At 28.1% G+C, this 19,830-nt stretch overlaps 2 protein-coding genes and 1 long non-coding RNA gene across 4 annotated transcripts; 2 read left to right on the forward strand and 1 right to left on the reverse strand.

Moving 5' to 3' along the window:
* Positions 1 to 2,711: 2,711 nt before the first annotated feature.
* Positions 2,712 to 5,079, reverse strand: LOC101496958 (uncharacterized). 2 transcript variants are annotated; one of them, XM_004515987.4, is made up of 4 exons: positions 4,829 to 5,049; positions 4,500 to 4,559; positions 3,162 to 3,208; positions 2,712 to 2,919 (listed from the first exon to the last, which is right to left on the reverse strand). In XM_004515987.4, the coding sequence occupies exons 1-4, from the start codon at positions 4,973 to 4,975 to the stop codon at positions 2,832 to 2,834; spliced, it is 342 nt and encodes a 113-aa protein (XP_004516044.1). In that variant the 5' UTR covers positions 4,976 to 5,049; the 3' UTR covers positions 2,712 to 2,831. The 2 variants fall into 2 exon arrangements, with proteins under 2 accessions (XP_004516044.1, XP_027186811.1); XM_027331010.2 differs by lacking the exon at positions 3,162 to 3,208 and having other exon boundaries at positions 4,829 to 5,079.
* Positions 5,080 to 7,289: 2,210 nt separating this feature from the next.
* LOC140920848 (uncharacterized) lies at positions 7,290 to 9,937 on the forward strand. Its single transcript, XR_012163400.1, has 2 exons — positions 7,290 to 7,706; positions 8,115 to 9,937. It is a non-coding gene; the product is annotated as an uncharacterized lncRNA (long non-coding RNA).
* Positions 9,938 to 12,285: 2,348 nt separating this feature from the next.
* On the forward strand, positions 12,286 to 16,112 carry LOC101497288 (pentatricopeptide repeat-containing protein At3g09040, mitochondrial). The gene has a single exon (XM_012712012.3). It carries the CDS (start codon positions 12,769 to 12,771, stop codon positions 15,673 to 15,675), a length of 2,907 nt encoding a protein of 968 aa, XP_012567466.1. The 5' UTR covers positions 12,286 to 12,768; the 3' UTR covers positions 15,676 to 16,112.
* The last annotated feature ends 3,718 nt before the right edge of the window (positions 16,113 to 19,830 follow it).

Below are 19,830 nucleotides of genomic sequence, written 5' to 3' on the forward strand. Positions count from 1 at the left end.
TTCATAGATTGTCTGCTAAATACAAAAACTTGAAAGAACTTAATTCTATTTTAACATAGGAATACAAATCTGTTGAAAATGTTTGTGAAACTTTTCAAAGGGAAAATCAACGTCTAAAGAGTGATGTTTAAATATCACCAAAAGAAACTAAATGAAACTATGTTAAATATGAAAAAGTCTTTTAAGAATTTCTTGCAAATGATATAAAAAGAAGGCTTATTTGCAGTTTTAGTCCCATAATTTTTACTAATTTATGAAATTGGTTTCCCTATTTTAAAAGTCGACAATTTTGGTCTCTCCATCTGATTTTGTAACTAAAAAAGGATTACGTGGGATGCCTTAAATAACGTGACATATGATACAACGATGTAGAATGATTAACACTCATGAAATTGGAGTAAAATGTTGTAAAAACTTAGCTTTCAACTTCGTACAAAATTATTCTACAAACTATTTTAGTCCTTTGTGCAACGAAACATCCTTCAACTTTTAAATTTTCAAATGATATTTTGTTAGCATATTTAGAATGTTACTAAAAGTTCATCTACACGAATTTATAATTTTTTCATTTGGGATGAATTAAATATGAACTTTTTAAATGCCATATGTTAAAGATAAAAGTTATTAAAATATAGACCTAGAAATCGAATTATAAACTCATTTTTTGTGGAGGAACATTTTATAGTGTTGTAAACACGTATACAAAAATCATTTAAAATATATGTTGATGTTCCAATAGAGACTAAAAACCCTTGCATAATAATTTTGTAGGGACTAAAAAATGTGATTTTTTTGTAGGGACTAAAATATGTCATTTTTTTTATATGAACTAAAAATAAAATTTCAAAATTTTATAGAGACTAAATACTTATTTAACCCTTTTAAAGATTTTAAATTTAAAAAAAATTAATATTTTAAGGGAAATAATTTAATTTACTTATTATATTTTAAAATAAATAAACTAGTTAAGTAAATAAATAATTAAAATATAACAGATAAATATGTTTTAAATTAATACAAAATTGAATTTTAAATTATTAATTTTAAAATATTTTAAGAATTAATTGATATAAAAATTATTTTTAATTAAGAATGTTTTATTTTTATTTTTATATATTTTACATTTTTAAGCAAATTGAACCACTAATTTTATTCAACACTTCAATTAATGTAATAGTTGTTAACTATACACTTATCATTTATCAACTATATCAACTATAAACTATTATCTAATTTATCAAATTATTTTTTACCAAACAGGATCTTAATTGGTAGGAAATGTTAATTACCGTAAAGATATTCACACTATTAATCAATTATAATTTAATCAATCAATTATTACTTGTGTTAGGAAAATGTAAATTTGAACACAAAATTTGAAATCAAATTTCGATTTTTATAATTAGAGAGACATATTTTTGTGATGCATATACATATTTATATTTATGTTATTAACTATTTAAAATACTACATTAACTACTAAAATATATGCGATTAACTACTTATTTAACATATTAACCACTAAAATGCATTACATTAACCACTTTAGAGTATTATAGTTTAATTGTTAATGTCTTGTATTTAGTGGATAAAGAGATATATATTTAATAAGTAGTTAACATCATGTATTTTAATAGTTAATGAAATACTCTAATTGATTAACGACCCATATCCTAAAAGTACAAAAAAAATAATTAAAAAAAGTATTTAATTTTTTATTGCAAATTTTGCTTTTGCAAAAATAATAAGCAGTACTGTATGTATATGGTGTATGTGTCACTAATTTTAACAAGTAAAACATTTCATTAACAAAATAAGTTGAAATTGATTGTGAAATGCAAGGTGAAACTTTTCGATCCACGTATAATTAAACGAGTTTAAAACAAATTTAGCTAAATTGTGTGCTAAAATATTTGTACTACTCTTTACATGAGTAATCATGGAGTTGAAAACCAAATATAAAATATTGCAACAATCATCTATTCTTATTCTAAAATAAGAATATACTCTAATTCGAGTTGCTTTTATAACTTTAAGTGAATCCCTTAATTTCTAGGAATTTCTAGGTTAATGCTCTAAAAACGAAGATCCAATGCAAATTAGAGGAATTCACAAGTTTCTATAGTCTCCACAATATCTACATCTGGTAAATCAACAATCTTTGAAGTGGCCGCAATTAGGATAATACTCTCTGAATCTCTAAAAGTAATATCAATTATCTATTCTTCATGGACAACACCCGCAACATCCACCTTGATATTGTACATATTTACCAATAATGGGGACTAACGTGTGGGGAATTCTTCATGAGTGTCATTCTCACCACTAAGTTGGGTATGCAAAATTATTATAAAAATATTACTAGTAGGGCGGATTCAAGTGCAAGTATGCTCCGTGGATATCAACACTCTCAAAATCATCCCTACCTTTGAATTTTTATTTCAAGGAAAACTCCCACTCGCTCACAATTTTTTCCGGCTTAAATCAAAACGGTTTCAGATAATTATTTAGGAATGCGGGTTATGACCAGATAATTATAGATCCAATATGAAGTTGTTGGGTGGGCTTTTTCCCAACAGAAGTATATAGCATGTGGAACATAGACCAAGATAAGTTAGTGTTAAATACTTACTGCCAACATTAAAGCTATTATTATTATTTTTTGAATTTTAATTATGTGAAAATTGTTTTAAATTTAAGTAAAAAATCAATTCAACCAATATGTAAAAAACTATCATATAATTCATGTTTGAGACAATTATACACAAAGTTCATGTAATTTTACACTTTTTCCATATGCTCGTAAAAAACTTGGTTGTTCTGAAGCTTCCTTATCTTTCTCCTCTTTGTTCTGGGGTCAATCCTCCCTTTCCACAATTGGGGCAACTGACTAGTCCAAATCCTTGGCAGCCGAAGCATCTACACCAATATATATTAGAAGGGTAAAATTAAATATAAGTTAATCTATAAAATATATTTTTATTAAGTTTTGTTCTAAAAATCTTTCACTGATATTAGTCCTTAATTTAGTGATTTTTGTTCTTTACTGATATTAGTCCCTAAATCTAACAAGGGAATACTTTATAGTGACTAAAAATTATCTTTCAAATAAAACTAATTAATGTGATACAAGTAAAAAACCAAAAGGGAGAAGAACTTACTTCCACCGTTCAAATATATTTCCATCTTTTTTATTCTTTCCTGTTCCCTGTGAGAATCCAAGGATATATAGTTCTTTAGAAAAAAAAACATAGTCGCAACGACATTTTTTTATGTTTAAGTAATATACATTTTTATAAACATAGCTAAACTATAGAAATATAAAAGAAACTTTTAAACTATTATTACTCTATTAATTTAGTCGTTCAACTATCATTCTCTTTGGTATTTCTAAAATAACTGATAAACTAAATTAATAGATTAATAATAGTTTAAAAACTATATATTATAATTTTATAGTTCAAAGATTAAATTAGAGAGAAATCAATAATTGAGATATAATAATATGTTGGACGGTTTTTTTTTATTTTTTTTTATCATATCTGATATTCAAATCGATTAATTTTATTTAGATTTAATTGAATTTTTAATTTGTGATTTTTACACTAAACTCAAATCTAACTAACTCGATTATCATCGGGTTTGGTTGGATTTGATTCGCAGGTAATAAAGAAAAAATATTATTTTATTTAAAAATAATGTAATTAAATTTAAATATTTGAACATTTTTAAAAAATAAAACTATATTACAACTTATCATTCTATACTTAAAATATATACACAAACATAACAAAACATTCAAATTAAGTTAGTAGGTTGGGTTTACTGATTCGTAAGTTCAAAATATGAAATCTGCTATCTAAACCAAACACCATTAGATTTAAATTAGTTTATTCGAATTAAAACTAAATTTAAATTCGTTGAGTCAAATTATGAGTTAAATTAATTTGAGTGACTGAATTAACGAATTTACCTGTATCCATAAGTATTCCTAACAATAATAATGTCAATAGATATTGAAATTAACATTTATGTAATCTTGAAAATTTTCTTTTCTAATTTGAGAGAAAAAGAAAAATCATTTGGGTTAGATACCACCATCAATCCTAGTCTTTTAAGTTAAATAAATTTTTAATCTATTATTTTTTCAAATTTACGATATATCGGTTTCTCTATTTTATTTTTCATGAATTTAATTTGCGTCCATATTATTACTTTTTATAGTATTTATCGTGTATATAATTTTTAATTACAATTTGATCATTAAATTTCAATAAACTTTACCGTCATAACAAGGTGACAAAAAAAAAATGTAAAAAAGTCAAAATAGAAATTAAAAAAAATGTAAGGATCAAACTTAGTAAAATAATATAAGCAAGGAACTAAAATAGTAAAAACTAAAAACACTAAAGTTGGAAAATAAATTTGTTTTGTAATGAGTTTCTTTTATTATTCTAATTAATGAAATTGCTTATATTAAAAATAAAAAATAGTAGCACCTTGCATCCTGGACATTGAATGGCCCCTCTTCCTTCACAATTTTTACAACCTTTAAATATCTACACAAGAGCATTTAAAGTCAACAATAAGCACCCAATTAATATACCGCTTAAAGAAAAACATACTTTATTCGGATTGAAATATACAAAAAATAGTAATTGAAAAATTTATGTATTTAAATTACATTCTTAGTTAGATACATAAATTTTTAATCAACTATTATTTTTTCTTTTTTATTTCATTACAGATTACTACATATTTAAGCAAGCAAACATAGTATTATTTGTTGATAATTAAACCATATAGAAGTGTGAGGTAGAGAACAAACCGAATTAAGTGAAAATCCTCCGAATTTTGAAGCAGAGGTTGTGACTGTACTCTGTCTTAGTTGTATAATTCTTTTGAGTGGAGCTTGAATAAAAGAAACCGGTGGTGCCACCGAGCCGTTGCAGCGACAAACAGAGATGTGGGACATTTTTTCTGTGTATATCTATCTTCTTTTTCAATAATTATATGAATAAAAATGGTTTTAAGTGGATAATAATAATAATCAATTTAAAAAAAGAGTGGATAATGATATTGTCATCGTTGTGGAAGTACGAGACGTTTCATGTCATGTGGTTGTTATTTTTTCTAATTAATCTTTATTTTATTTATATTTAGTCAATTTCATATATGTTATTTATTATTAAAATAAAAATTATTATTTATGAAGATCCATATATGTTAGTATAATAAAAAATAAAGCGAATAGACGTTAGTACTAGTAATTAATTTAGCCTCGTATAGACTGGTTTTAAATTTTGGTTTTGAAAGTTCATTTTTCAAAAACAAAATATATTCCAAGTAAAATTGTGTGAAACATCCAGTTGTGAGGGAAATTAAGATTAAGTTGAAAATGTAATTTATTTATTTTTTTATATTCTTAGTTTTGTTGTAGCTTGAAATCATTTTTATTTTTGTGGGTATTTCAAGTGTTCTTCTAAATGATATTTTCGATCATGTATTTTAATTTTATGATATATTTTCTCAAAATATATAAATAAAACATTACTTGCAAATGATTTGGTTAGCTTTTATTTTAAAGATTTGGAAAAAAGCGCAACAACGCAGTTATCTCTCTAGGATTGACTTGTATTTGGTGGATCACATTAAAATTTTATCTTGGTAGTGGCGGGTGGATTAAATTATAAATTGTATTTTTTAAAGTTGGTGACATTTTTTTTTTGTTATTATAAAATATTTTGAAGCTTTCACCTTTAATAAAAGTTTCTAAACGTAAAATTTTGTATTTGGTGGATCACATTAAAATTTTATCTTGGTAGTGGCGGGTGGATTAAATTATAAATTGTATTTTTTAAAGTTGGTGACATTTTTTTTTTGTTATTATAAAATATTTTGAAGCTTTCACCTTTAATAAAAGTTTCTAAACGTAAAATTTTAAAATATAAATTCTTTTTCAAAATAAAGTTGGTGGCATTAAAATGCCACCTTAACCCTCATTGATCACTACTCTAACCACAATCGATCACCATTTAAATCCATTGACCACCAATCATATCTAACTCCACTATGACAACCATCAACTATCAATTTTGACAACAACCACTATTATTAAAATTATTACTAAATTTTAAATTTTGTAACATATAAATAATTTTATTTCTAAAATTTAATTATTTTTTCTATTTTTTAATTTCACGTTAATATTTTTGTGTCCATCATATTTTTTAGACTAAAAAATACATACTAAAAATCAACTCTAAACTAACACTTTAAATTCTAATCTGAAACTCAAACTGAAAGTTGAAATTAAGTTTAATTTTAAAAAAATTTAAAATATATATTAATTTTTTTCATTTTCATGAGGTTATTTATTAGTGTAACTTAATCTATCCATTATCTATACCTATCACACTTTAGCAATTGTTGAGAATACACAAATTATGGTATGACTTTTTTATTTATTTTAATTTTATTAAAAACTGTTTTATTTACATTTTAATTTTTTTATTTAATTAAATAATTTATTTTTCAAATATCTATATTGTTGAGACAAATTCTCAAATCAATGTTTTGAAGATAAACAAACAAATTAAATAATTTTTAATCATGATTTTAATTGTGTTATTATTTAATTTGTGTTTTTGAGTGTATTATTCGAAGATAGGCAATCCAGATCATTTTGGTGTATAAAAGAACATTCTGATTCATAAAAATATCAATATGGACAAACCAAGATCATTCTGATTCAAAAGAGCAGTAGTCTGAACAAACAAAGATCATTATGATTTTTGAAAATATCATTCTAATTAATGAAGACCATTCTAAATAATTTCTTTTAAAGATAAAAATGAAATGAATCATTTCCCAAAAACTAAGATCTAAAGTAAAACGAATATCAATACAATTTAGAACAATGATCAAGCCCAAAAAGGTTAAAAGAAGCAAAACAACATCAAGAACAATCACCAGATCAATCTCTAGATTGTTGGCAACAAGTACAACTAGAGAAACAAGGATATAAAAGACATTGCTGCTACACCTTTTGCAAAAAGTCCAGCTTAAGTGTAAAGCATAAAACTGACACCAGACAACTGTTAAAGATCTCTGTCACAATATTCATTCAAGTACAAAGGAAGAACATTCTAGATAAAATAAAACACATGTCTATTAGATTATCACTCTGAATTGTTGGATCAATAACGACTATATGAATTGTCTTCGACCTTCATACGTCTATAAAAAAAACCTCAAAGTGAAGACAACAACAAGAGTTTTCAGCGGAATCAATTCATCACTAACACTATGTTTGGTTTGATAGAATTAGGGGAGAGAGTTAGAGAAGAGAGAAAGAGAGGAGAGACATATAACTTCTCCTATATGGACAACAAAGAAATAGAAAACACTAAAATGTGGAACCCACATCTTCTTTTATTTCTCCGTTCAACAACGGAAAAAAAAGGATAGAAAAAGGCTCAAAATATTTGTAATTCCTAAATTGCCATTGTACTCTTTCTTTATGGCGCGAAAGCTTTCCCGCTTCCTCTCCCTCCTTCCTTTTTCTTCCTCTCTCCATTTTCTTCCTCCAACTTTGATGAAAAACCTGCAACATCTTGTATCTTTCTTTCTCAAATATTTACAACCACATAAAGACGAAATCTAAAGTCATCACATCAAATTGATAAAAAAAAAAAAAATCTGAGGTATGGATTAATTTAATATATTTTATCAGTTTCACTAACTTAATCAATGAAGTTATTAATCCACTTTGCAATTTGTTTTTGTTGCTTTTTGGCAAAGGTCGTTAAATAAACTTTACTATTTTTGTTGATATGTGTTAGCCTTTTTATTTTCTAATTTATTTGTTATTATTTAATTTTAATTACAATAAAAAAATGTTTATTATCTTTATTTATTTATTTTAGATCTAAGGCTTACACATACTTTACAATTTTGATTTGTATGTTTGTGTTTTTTTGTCTTGTGTGTTTTTGTTTGTGTTTTTTATTTTTTTTTTATTTTGTTGATAAATTTGTGTTTTTGTTTTCATACACATGTACCATGTATTGGATCATTTATTCAATTGCTCTGTTGCGCTACATGTGGAGAAGCCTCTCTGATAGGGTGATTTGGAGATAATTTCAAATTTAGATAATGTTGGAGAAGTAAGCAACGACGAAGAAAATGAAATAATAGATGAAGTCAACTTGAATGAACCTAAAATGTTGATATTGAAATTTCTATTCAAATTCAAGTTTTAAATCATGCAAAAAAATAGATTGAAATGAGGCAACATATTGGTTCTGTTGTCCTATTATGTGACATTGTTCATGTATTGCATTTGCATCAAATATTGTCAACATGTTAGCATAGTTGAGTTACTTATTATGTAGAAAGTGAGTGCAGACGTTGTGAGCTAATGAGTTAACTAGTGCATATAGAGAAGTGTCGAGACATCGTACGTGTAGGTACTGAAGCATTCATGAAGTTGTGTCAAAAACTAAAAGGTATTGGTATTTAAAGGATTCAGTAAAGTTTACAGTAGAAGAGCAAGTCACAAAATTGTTACATATTATTGGACATAATGTTAAAACACTTATTGTGTCTTTCTTCTTTTATCTTTCTAGAAAGACTATTAATCGTCACTTTTACAATAAAGTCTACAGTAGAAGAGAAAGTCACAAAATTCTTACATTTTATTGGACATAATGTTAAAATACGTACCGTGTCTTTCTTCTTTTATCTTTCTAGAAAGACTGTTAATCGTCACTTTTACAATGATTGCATGCAATACTTGCATTAGGGGAAACATTTTTATTTCAACCAACAAGTGCAAATGTCCCACTACAAATACTAAACAATAACATTTTTTATCCATTTTTTATGGTACCATTATATTTAGTTTTTTAAGTTATCACTGTACTTTCTTTAGTTAAATTTATGTTAACCCTTTAAGTTCATCTCTTGCATAACTAATTAAATCATCTATAAACTAAGGATTGCATTGGAGATATAGATGGAACACATATTCGAGTGAAGGTCCCAAGAGTAAACACCGCTCGTTTTCGTGGATGAAAAGAGCATCCCACTCAAAATGTTTTAGCTGCTTGATATTTTGACATGAAATTCAAGTACATGTTAGCTAGATGGGAAAGAAAAACATCTGACTCTAGTTCTTAAAAATACATTAACTAAAGAAGACCCTTTAATAATTCCAGAAGATTAGTGGGAAGTTTAATATAACAATTTTTTTAAACATTGTGCATTGAACCTATTTTGACTTGACAATAACAAATTTTTGTAGGAAAGTTTTACCTCGGGGATGTGGGATTTATGCTAAAATATGGGTCACTAACACCATACAGAGGTGTTCGTTATAACTTAAAGGATCATTTAGGTCGTGGTCCACAAAATCTCTAAGATGTATTCAACTTTTGATATTCATCACTTCAAAATGTCATAGAAAGAACTTTTGGTGTTTTAAAAAAGAGATTTTCGATAATAGCCATGACATTGAACCACACTATTCATTTGAAATAACAATAGCCATAGTACTTGCTTGTTGTGTACTACATAAATTTTTATTGGGTGTAGACATTGATGAATGCTTAATTGTTGAAGTTGATCGTGAGTTGCTTCAAAATACATAGATAGACCCCAAACACAACAATGTGATGAAGACTATCGAACAAGATCACTTTTAAGGGACAATGTTACAACTAAAACGTGGAATGTGTATGAAGATTAATGTAGTTGTGCCAAATTTCAGAGTTAATGTAGTTTATTGATTTAACTCAATGTAGACAATGTGTTTGTATTGATTTTATCTTATATGTTGTTTCGAAATAGTAAATATTTTATATATTCATGTACTTGATTCATTTGACAATGTTATGCATTATTGTTTAATGAAAATATGATGTGCATTGTATTATCTTCTTTCTTTTGAAACCAAATGTACTTTATAGGTTGAAAAATGGCAAAGGATAACCTCTAAATGACTTATGAGAGAAAAAAGAAGAAATTCAAGAAAACCTCTAAATGAGCTAGTGATTCATCCCATCAAGTAAGAACTCTTTAATTACGATCATATTAACTTTGTCTAACCATTTTTCATTGTTAGAAGAACAAAATCCCTTAATCTTCTGGAATAACAAAATTGATTTTTATGGTAAAGTTGTTATTGTTGTTACTGGTCAAAAACTGATTTTAGTAAATAACTTTATGACAATAGATAATTTTGAAAATGATGTTTGATATTATTATTATTATTATTATTATTATTATTATTATTATTATTATTATTATTATTATTATTATTATGTAGGAAAATCCTTTTTAGTTTTAAAAGTAAAATTGTGATATGTAATTTACTTTCTTAGAACTGTTCTTGATTTTCTTATGATATTGATATAAAAACTTATTTTGATTAGAGAAAATGTTTATCTATGTCAAAATTAATTTTCATCCGGTAAAAGTCGTTATAAAGACTAGATCGTGTTTTAATCAATAGAAATTTCTACAAACTCAATTTTATTTGGTTAAAATTTTATGTTGTGATGGTGTGAGTGTTGAAGAACTTTTATTAACCTTATTTATGTTAAAAATAATAATTTTTCTATAAATAATAAATATGTTGAAAGTTGTTGTTATAATTATTTTTTTAGAATGTTAAAATTATAATTTTTATGAGACAATTGTGTGAATGTTCTGTTGATTTATAAAATAATTAAAATAAAATTTGTGTTGAAGTGTCGTTAAATTGTATCATTAAATTTTTGGAAGTGAACTAAGGAAGTATTAGGGATCCTTGATGTTTCTTATATTAGAATTTTGGTCCAAAATAAATATTTGAAAAATGACATATTTTCTTTATTTTATTGAATTTGCAATGAGGCACTTGTGCCAGATATAGACTCAAAATCTCTTTTTATTGTTACTTGTTTGTGTGTTTGCTAATTTGAGAGAATTGATATCTTTTAAAAATATAAAGAAATGGTTTGTCTTAAAACCTTAAGCCAACATCAAACCTTGAATAAGAATTAGGGATATATGAGTTTTAACACTAAGTGAGTAGTAAATTAATTTATGAAAGTGTAACGTTTTTGGAGCAAAGACCGTTGCGTAGGAACCTTAATAACGACACTCATAATGGTAAGAGAATCACTCCATTCGCTTTCCTACTTGAATTATATGTGATATAAATGCATTGTGATGTTATGTATTGGTTATGTTTGTGTGTTATGTTCAAAATATGTGTGTTATTTGAATTACATGTTTATGAATTAAGTAATTTGCGTATTTTGATTGACAACGAGGGGTTATTCAAGGTGATGACTTTGTGTCTAAACTAGGTTAGTTTGGGACGAAGTTGAATGATTTTGGACGTTATGGTTGAGTAATCTATTTTGTTACTAACTAATAGTGATGATATTCATGCATGCATCTTGGACCTAGCCACTAGTACGTAACGACAGTTCCTTGAAAACATTATTCCAATGTCTTCATCTTCTTCCATCTTGAAGAACTCATACTTTTTGACTAGGAGGTTGGTCTTTGCTTCTTGAACTTGCTTGCTTCCTTCATAGGTCAGAATCAGACTATCATAAATAATCTTTGTTGTCTCCTTGTTGGTGCACTTGTCAAACTCTTTAATCCACTAATTCAAATACCTTGAATTACAAAACACCTGACCTTTTAAGCCAATCTTCCTAAAAAGTTTGACAACCCCAAACTTTTGAGGAACTAACCACCTTGACCCTACAAGTCAAGTCTTCTCCTAACAACCTGACAATCCTAAAATGAAGAAGAACCTAAACCACTATCGGATTGGATACAAAAGATTGAAACTTGAGTAGTTGCTTCTAACAAAGCTGATAATAATAATAACTCTCGCACTTTAAGAAAAGAACATTTAAAAAATATTTCTAACTTGAACAATTGTTTCTCTTTGAACTCTAAGACTACTCTTTTATGTTTTTCGATGCTTTTATTCTTCAGTCTTGAGTATCTATTTATAGTTAAAATTTGAGCTTCAATTTAGTCATTGTTTAATTTTGAATTGTATCTTATTCAGATTGATTTTGTTCCTATTTTGTGTAACAATAGAGGCAAGTCAAAATGTCAATGGTTCACCAAATCTTACCGGTAAAAACTATTTCAGCAAAAAAATATGATAATTTGTTTTTCAAATTAAGGATTATCTGACCTTGCATATGAAAAAAAAAAATCAGATACAATTTATTTTTTTAAAATGACTTTTTTATGGTTTTTAAAAATAAAATTTATACATTTACATATTTTTTAAATTGAATATTTATGTATTTTTTTAAATCATTTTATAATTATAATAACTAAATTTATCAAACACTTTATTTTCATCCGTTTGTTTTTCAGCTATAAGTGGTCGATTATGAGCTATCAACTTGAAATTAATTTTTATATCATCAACTAATTTTTTAACTAATCAGATAAATTATAGTTTAGTTTTACTAAACAAACCTAAAATCAATGAAACCAATAAAGAAGCGCTAATTGTATGAAATTCAAATCTAATAAAGCCGAACAAACAGAAACACATCAAACAAACCAATGAATCTTTCAACACCTTCTTCATTAGTTACAAAGCAACCGACTACACCATAAAGAAATCACGACCTTCCACATCACAAAAGTTTTTCCTCTGTTTCTATCAATCTAGTTATTACTGTTATTATTATTATTATTACTACTACTACAACGTGACATGATAGATATAATACACAGATGCACATAGCAGTTAGAGGGAAATGTTTACTTAGAATTCATCATTTGAGTTTCATCATTCACTCTCCAATTTTCAAATCCCGCCATGTTTTCCACCAAATTCCCAGATTCATTCATTCGCACTCTAAACAACATTATAATGATGATGCCAATATCCGCCACGTGGCATTTGAAACGGTTACCACCACCAATTGGAATTCCCTCCTTTCCACTCACTCGCGTCAAGGTTTATACGAAAAAGTTCTTCAAACTTACACTTCTTTTGTAAATTCATCTCAATCACCAAACGAGTTCACTTTATCAATCACTTTATCATCATGTGCAAAACTCGAGAATCTTGAATTTGGTAGGTTAGTTCATAGTTGTATATTTAAGAGAGGGTTTGAATTTGATTCATTATGCCAGCGTGGAATTATTCATTTATACGCGAAATGCAAGTGTTTGAATTTGGCTCGAATCGCATTCGATTCTGCAGTAGCAGCGGGGTTACAACTCGATGCAGCTTCGTTGACTGCTTTGATTGCTGGTTATGTTTATGTTGGTATGCCGGAGGAAGCACTCCATGTGTTTGATAAAATGCAGAGTAATTTTTGTTTAGATGAAATCGCGTTTGTAACTGTTTTGAATGCTTGTGTTGCTTCGGGGAAGTTGGATTATGCAGGTAAATTGTTTGAAGAGATGGATAGTTGTAATAATGTTGTTGTGTGGAATGTTATGATTTCGGGTTATGGCAAGAAAGGTTACTATAAAGAGGCTGTTGCGTTTTATCGTCAAATGAGGATGAATGGTGTGATATCATCTAGGTCTACGCTCGCGAGTGTTTTGAGTGCAATTGCGGGTGTGGGTTCGTTAGATTATGGTTTGTTAGTTCATGGAGAGGCTGTTAAACTAGGTTTTGAGTCTAGTGTTTATGTGGCAAGTTCTTTGATCAATATGTATGGGAAATGTGATATGTTGTGTGATGCGAGGCAAGTGTTTGATGTTTTATCTGAGAGAAATGTTGTTGTGTGGAATGCCATTCTCGGAGTTTATGCGCAGAATGGTTGTTTAATTGATGTCATGGATATTTTCTCTGAAATGATGGGGTGTGGAATTGACCCGGATGAGTTTACGTACTCTAGCATTTTGAGTTCGTGCGCTTGCTTAGAATTCTTAGATATCGGTAGACAGTTGCATTCAACTATTATCAAGAAAAGGTTTACGAATAATTTATGCGTGAACAATGCATTGGTAGATATGTATGCTAAGGCCGGGGCTTTGAAGGAAGCCAGAAAACAATTTGAGCACATGAAATATCGAGATAATATTTCGTGGAATGCCATTCTTGTTGGATATGTACAAGAACAAGAGGAAACTGATGCTTTCAACATTTTTGGGAGAATGAATCGAAATGGCGTAGTACCGGATGAGGTATCTTTGGCTAGTATACTTAGTGCCTGTGGAAACATTAAGGTTCTAGAAGCTGGATTGCAGCTCCATAGCTTTTCAGTTAAGTTGGGTTTAGAGACAAATCTTTTTGCTGGAAGCTCTCTCATTGACATGTATTCCAAATGCGGGGCAATTGAAGACGCGCATAAAATTTATTGTAGCATGCCCGGGTGGAGTGTGGTATCCATGAATGCTCTGATTGCAGGATATGCTCTAAAAGATACAAAAGAAGCAATTAATATTCTGCATGAGATGCAGATATTGGGATTGCAGCCATCTGAAATCACATTTGCAACCCTCATAGATTGTTGTAAGGAGCCTCCTAATGTAAATTTAGGCATGCAAATTCATTGTGCTGTATTAAAGAAGGGTCTTTTATGTGGTAGTGAATTCTTAGGTAGCTCTTTGTTGGGCATGTATACGAACTCACAGAGGATGGCAGACGCGAACACTCTTTTCTTGGATTTATCAAACCTTAAAAGCATTGTACTGTGGACAGCTTTAATTTCTGGATATACTCAAAATGAGTGCAGCAATGAGGCCTTAAACTTGTATCGAGAAATGCGTAATAACAACAATATCTTACCAGACCAAGCAACATTTGTTACCGTTCTGCGAGCCTGTGCGCTCTTATCTTCATTGCACGATGGTAAAGCAATACATTCTCTAATTATGCATACTGGTTTTAACTTAGATGAATTAACCAGCAGCGCCCTTGTAGATATGTATGCTAAATGTGGAGATGTAAAAAGTGCTGCAAAAGTTTTTGAAGAATTGGCGGTAAAAATGGACGTGATTTCTTGGAATTCAATGATAGTTGGGTTTGCGAGAAATGGTTATGTAGAAAGGGCACTGAAGGTCTTTGATGAGATGACTCAATCACCTGTTAAACCAGATGATGTTGCATTCCTTGGAGTGCTCACTGCCTGTAGCCATGCAGGGTGGGTTTCTGAGGGTCGTCGAATTTTCGACGCCATGGTAAACTATTATGGCATTCAACCGAGAATAGATCACTACGCTTGCATGGTCGATCTTTATGGTCGATGGGGTTTTCTCAAAGAAGCTGAAGAGTTCATTGACAACCTAGATGTTGAACCCAATGCTATGCTTTGGGCCAATTTATTGGGTGCTTGCAGAATACATGGGGATGAGAAAAGGGGACAAAAAGCGGCTGATAAACTTATCGAGTTAGAACCCCAAAATTCTTCTCCATATGTACTTCTTTCTAATATGTATGCTGCATCAGGACATTGGAATGAAGCTAGATCTCTGAGGAAAACAATGATACAGAAAGAAATCCAAAAGATGCCTGGGTGTAGCTGGATTGTAGTGGGGCAAAACACAAACTCATTTGTTGCGGGTGATATATCGCATCCTAGATACAATGAAATTTCACGTGTTTTGAAGCATCTGACAGCACTAATGAGAGACAGTAGATTGCAGGAAGATGGAATTTTCCAGGCCAGTCAATTTAGTTAGAAAAGATGGAAATAACTTCTCCTTTATTTTACTTTTAGAATGTTTCTTATTGTTTCTGGAAAGGGAAAGAAAGGAAATGATCTTTTAAATATATTCTTATTGCTTTTTGGTAAACAGGTAGCAATATAATTTACATTCTGTGATGCTTTAGAGCGACTTCATCACTATAGGAATATTTATTGCCGTGAACTAGATAAACATCATAGATCAGATAACTTCAGATAGACAAAAAGAGCGTTCTCATGTAACATTGATATTTCTACTAGAATATAAAGTGATGCTGTTGCACAATGCATTACAAAAGTTTACAACTAGTGGGAAAGTTGAAAGTTTTTTTTAGTATATGTGCGTAGTAATATGTTGTACACTAAAATTTTTCCTACATGCTTCCATACTTCTACTTCCATATTTTTTTTTAATTATGTTGATTTTTTTCATCTTTGGTTGAACGAGTTTCTTTCAGGCTCACGAGGTTAGCTGCTTTATATTTTTTATTTTTTCATTTGTTGATATGAAGCAATGGTATTATGATAATATCTCAAGCTTTACGTTTTAATTTTTATTCATAGTTGATATGATGGTATTATAACCGCATTTGGTTCTTTCTGCATATATAAAAAAAGTACTGTAACGAAGTTTTAATTCAACAGACAAATATCGATATTATTAGATTGAATCTTTTGTTGAGTTCGAACTTGGAACTTTATACATCTTATTCCAGATTTGAACATGTGTAACAGTTTTTGGGAGTATTTATCATCATTCCTACAAATAAAATAAATAAGTATTTAATTTGTACATTTTGTGTATGAATTTTCTTAAATTGTCATAATGTATATGAATGTATTTAATTTTAATTTTGTTGGGTTTTGAAAAACAATAAAAGCAATTTAAAATAAGATTTATATTCAGGGACAATTTTTTTCCCTTGCATAAAAATAGGTAAATTTTTTCTCAATCATTTTAATGACATTTACTTTTAAATTCTTTTACTTTTTAATTAGGGGTGATAATAGGTCAGACCGACAAGGGCCTACGGCCTAGCCTACGTCAAACTCAGGTCAGACCAAATTTTTCTTTTAAAGAAACAACCTATTAGGGTCATATTATTTACTTTAACTAGATGTATACCGCGTGTTGCGCGGGTTTTTCCATGAGATTAATTTAATTTTTTTAAGATTTTTTGGAGTTAAAAATGATAATTTTGAGTAAAAAAATTATATTTTAAATAAATATGCCGTAAAATATCAACATGTTAGATGTTGAGTTCGGAAATATATAAAATTATTTTGATATCACACAACTAAGATTTAGTGAAATGTTTAATTATATATTAATGTATTATACTAAGAGAACAAAAAGTTGAAAATTATGAAAATTGTTTACAAAGATATGACAATTGATGTTCGAAATCGTTTCAAGTTTAACAAACTTTTGTTATGACAATGGAATATATTTAATAATCATCATTAAAGTGTATATTTGTATAAATTACATAAATCTTATTTCCATTGTTATATATTTAATAAAATTATATAAGCTTAAAGTTTCAGTTCATTATAATAAAATATACACAATAAAATTGAAATAAAAACTAACACTTATAAAAATAAATTAGTAGAGTTATTTTAGTGTCATGGATTTGCTTAAATTTATTTTGTTGTCAATTAGCTCACTAACCAAACTAAGTTTAACATAGTAAAGAATTTAAATATAGAATTTTTTTCCATCTTGTAGTACCCTCTAGCAATATCAATGCCTAATGACAATCATTTGAATCAACCATTTTTCCACGACAACTGATCGATACAATATGTAGACTTATCAAACATAAAATGTAGACTTATCAAACATGAAATGCAGAAGCACAACCAAATTATAGAACAAAACCACAAAAATTAATTAATAAAAAAATGAGATATAACGTTACCATGGTAGCTACTCAATATTGTTGGTCTTTTTTTTATAATTGAAGAGAACTCCAATTTTACTTCTTCAATGCAAGAAATATAAACTGGAAAGTCTCAATAGAGACTTGAAATTGAAAATCACAAATCTAAACTGACAAATTTGATTCGTGCAAGAAATTACAAAGAATTTTAAATGCAATTCTAAATTGTAACTTTGATTTTATATAAGATTGATGTAATACTATGTACGACGACAATGCAAATTGTGGCCATTGCAATATGGTAAAAATTGATGAGTTGCCAAATAAGATGAATACAATACTTTAATTTATAATAAACAATAATTCAGATACCAAATAAGATGAATGAATTGATTATTTAAAATTTATGTTACAATTTGATTGAGAAATTAAAGGGAGCACATTGATGATAATAGATTACCGTTAGCAAATTTATGAAGAAAGACTGAGAGACTTAAAAGTTAATTAGTAGATATATTTAAGTTTAGAAGACAAAGAAGTTTAGTGAGACCCAAAATATTTTGTTTTTACAAAACAAAGAAGTTTAGAATTAGAAAAGTGAAAGCAATAGTCACATGCATTGATAGATTAAGTAACCGAAAATAATAAAAATGAATTGCATTTAAGAATATGACTGATAAGGTATTACAATAAAGGAATAAAAAATAGAATTTAGAAAGGATGAATGATTATAGAGTGACACATCATATTTTTTATGATGTGGAACAAATTTGATTAGGTAACACATAAATAGATGATGTGTCAATGGAGAAAAGATTGAAGGTTATTCTAATATAGGTTTAAGATGCCTTTTTATTATGTCTTAGTTTTAAATTCTAGTTTTATTTTAGATTTTTGTTGTTTATCTAAATTAAATTATTCTATTGTTTTATTTACATGTTTGGGATGACCTTTGCATACCTTAATCAATCAATTGACTAGTGATCAACTGCAATAAATTGGTAGATCTATAGGATAATTGAGATTATGATTCTTGTATGATGAAACATATACACTAATCTTTCAATCACTCAACCTCTTGGTTCTTTATGCTTTCTCTTAATTATATTTGTTGGTATGATCAATCAAAGAATTAATTTAGGCAAAAGAGTATTACATTGAATGACAAATCTTTGTTAATAGTTTTAAAGAAGAATTGGTAATTGAGAAAATAAATAAGAATTCATATAAAACTAGGACTTGATGAATTGATATTACAAGTGAAACCAAGACCCTAGGTTTCCTTTCCATTAATTCAAAGTTGTATTGTTATTTACTTTTGTTATAATTTTTATGGTATCGTTACGTTTTCGTTATCGTGAACCAACAATAATTTTCATTAGTCTAAATAATATAAAATATTGATTAAGTTAGTACTTGTTAAATTAATCTATGTGGATACGACAATCTTATATACTACTATTTGGCAAACTCGTACACTTACGGAATTTTGTGCAAAAATTATCATCCATTTGAAATACATATATTCTATTAAATCTTTGTCTCTTTAGAATTGACAAGTGGAAGAATTTAGTATTAAGATCTCCTTATTGGATCTATTTGCGTATAGATTATTGGAACCAATAGCTTTCCTTGGCCCTAACTAAGGAGTTATGCTCCTTCTAGAGCTCATGTCTTATCTCAATTAGGTGTTGGTTTGTACCACTTGCAAGAGCTTCGGTAATACCTCCCAATCTTTTAAAAACACATTTTTTACGTACAAAGATCATGACGATTCCAAAATTGCAAAGTAGATGTTAGATTTATGATATTAGAGGACTAATCACTAGAGTTAATCCAATGATATATAACCTGTTTATCAAAGTTTGGATGTTCAAGCCATGTACCAAAAATTTCAAAGTAGTCCCGTTTTGGTGAAAGTTGACCATGACACAACTGAAGCCAAAGGACAAGTTAGGGAAGAGTTTCCGCCACAAGTTATTACTTTGAGTTTATTCATTACAAACACTCTCCAAAAAGATAATTTTTATTGAGATAAAAATATTAAGTCATACAATAAATATTTTCAAAGTAATATACAATTTGCGGTCATTTTTTTCTTATTAGTGCTCATGTACATATTCTATTTCTTCAACGAATGAAAAATCATAGCATAGTTTCATTTGCAAAACAAAAGTAATCAAAATCAAGTAGTCATATCTTATTATTTCTAACATGATTGTGTGTTTGTCCTAATGTTTCAGTCAAATAAATAATTTCAGTTC

This window comes from Cicer arietinum, chromosome 6 (assembly GCF_000331145.2).
Source record: "Cicer arietinum cultivar CDC Frontier isolate Library 1 chromosome 6, Cicar.CDCFrontier_v2.0, whole genome shotgun sequence".
NCBI classification, from domain to species: domain Eukaryota; kingdom Viridiplantae; phylum Streptophyta; class Magnoliopsida; order Fabales; family Fabaceae; genus Cicer; species Cicer arietinum.